At 37.2% G+C, this 1662-nt stretch overlaps 1 protein-coding gene across 1 annotated transcript in view; it reads right to left on the reverse strand.

Moving 5' to 3' along the window:
* Positions 1-1415, reverse strand: part of Slc7a13 (solute carrier family 7 member 13) — a 10366-nt gene extending 8951 nt beyond the window's left edge. The window contains 1 exon segment of the mRNA XM_015485727.2: positions 627-1415. Coding sequence (XP_015341213.2) covers positions 627-1311 — 685 coding nt within the window. The 5' untranslated portion in view covers positions 1312-1415.
* Between the last annotated feature and the right edge of the window lie 247 nt (positions 1416-1662).

Raw genomic sequence — 1662 nt, forward strand, 5'->3', positions numbered from 1 at the left:
GAGTAAAGGAATGGGCCAAAAAAATGGGGGGGGGCGGGTGGGGGAGGGGGCATGCTTTGGCATCATTGTAATGGTTTTTCTAGAACACTGTTATTTTCAAATGCTTTTCAATTTGTCACACCATTTTTCTCAATTTTGACATTCTCTAAAAATTACCCCAACCCAATGAACTCAACAACTACAGACTTGTTTATACAATGTCACCCTCTGCCCTGATCACTGGCAATAGAAACAGGTGACATCCTACCCAATGGAAGCCAATCATTTCCAATATATAAGAAAATTTCTCTCAAGCATTTGAAGCAAAGGTCAACAAAGATTAAGAGAATCAAGAGAAAAACAATGAAATGGTGGTTTTAAAAAAAAGAAATATTAATTAAGGAGTCTCATATTTGTGGTCCTAGAAAAGAAAGGTAAAAAAGAGAAGTTGTTCAATAAAGAACTTTGGAATAAAAAGGAAAAATAATTAAAAGTAAGTGGCAAGTATGAGGCTGACCGGAAAAAATATTGAATCATTTATTTAAGATAAAGCTCAAAATACAATAAAAAAGATGTGCATTTCATAATGTATACAATAAGTCAGGGCTTGAGTTTTTTTAATTTTTTCTCAATAGTCTGGTAATTACCTGCTATGTACGTTAAGGTTTCCCCGCCTGAAAATGCAAAATATCCTTGGAAGATGGCTTCTATTATCTGGGAGATGTCTGGAAACTCAGCATCAAAAGCATTCTGAAATCTTTCTACATTCTCCTTCTTGCCTCTCACCAGCATGAACACTCCACTGAGGGAAATAAGGCCAAGTATGGCCACTTTCAGCACTGTGCTTACCATCTGAAGCCAGGCTGCTTCTCTCACACCTCGAGAATTCAGAATTCCCACACTCCACAACATGGCCAGGGCTAGACATTTCTTTGGTAGTTTTGGTGTTAAGCAGCTGGGATAAAAAGGTTGGATGCTGTACTCAGCAAGAAGCAGGGCTTGGGTAGCAATTATCCCTGGCCCCACGAACAAGCTTGTCCAAAGTCTCAGGAAGGCGATCAAGGGGCCAAAGCATCTCTTGAGAAAATAATAGTGAGCTCCACTGTATGGGAAGGTTATTCCTATCTCTGCAAAGCAGAGAGATCCTGTCAAGGACAACACGGCACAGATGGCCCAAACACACAGGGAGAGGCCCACGTTCATGCAAGAATACTCCAAAACCCCTTTGGGAGACACAAAAATCCCTGCACCAATTATATTAATAATTAAAAAGCTTGTGCCCCTGAAATATCCAAAATTTCTCTTAAGCTGTATTTTCTTCTCTTTATCCATGGAAATTGAGGAAGTTTTAAAATCTGTATAAGTTATCTTTCCTGAATTTTCCTGCCTAATTGCTGAAAAGGATGGATTCTCTAAAATAAAACAGTGCTGTCCCTTTTGTTCCACCCTCACTAAATACAGTCTATTTTCAATAATTAACATAGTATAAGTGACACATTTAAGTGAAGAACAATAAATTACTTGTGAAAGTTAGTTTAACTTGTCTTTTAATTATTATCAAAATAATACATCCAGATGGAAAAAACGGAATTTCAAACAAGATGGTATTTTTGAAAAAGAAGCTTCTTTGCAAAACTTCTCAAAAATAAAACAAAACAAAACAAAACATTTCCAGAGCACTGT

The sequence above is a fragment of the Marmota marmota genome, unplaced genomic scaffold (genome assembly GCF_001458135.2).
Source record: "Marmota marmota marmota unplaced genomic scaffold, marMar, whole genome shotgun sequence".
NCBI classification, from domain to species: domain Eukaryota; kingdom Metazoa; phylum Chordata; class Mammalia; order Rodentia; family Sciuridae; genus Marmota; species Marmota marmota.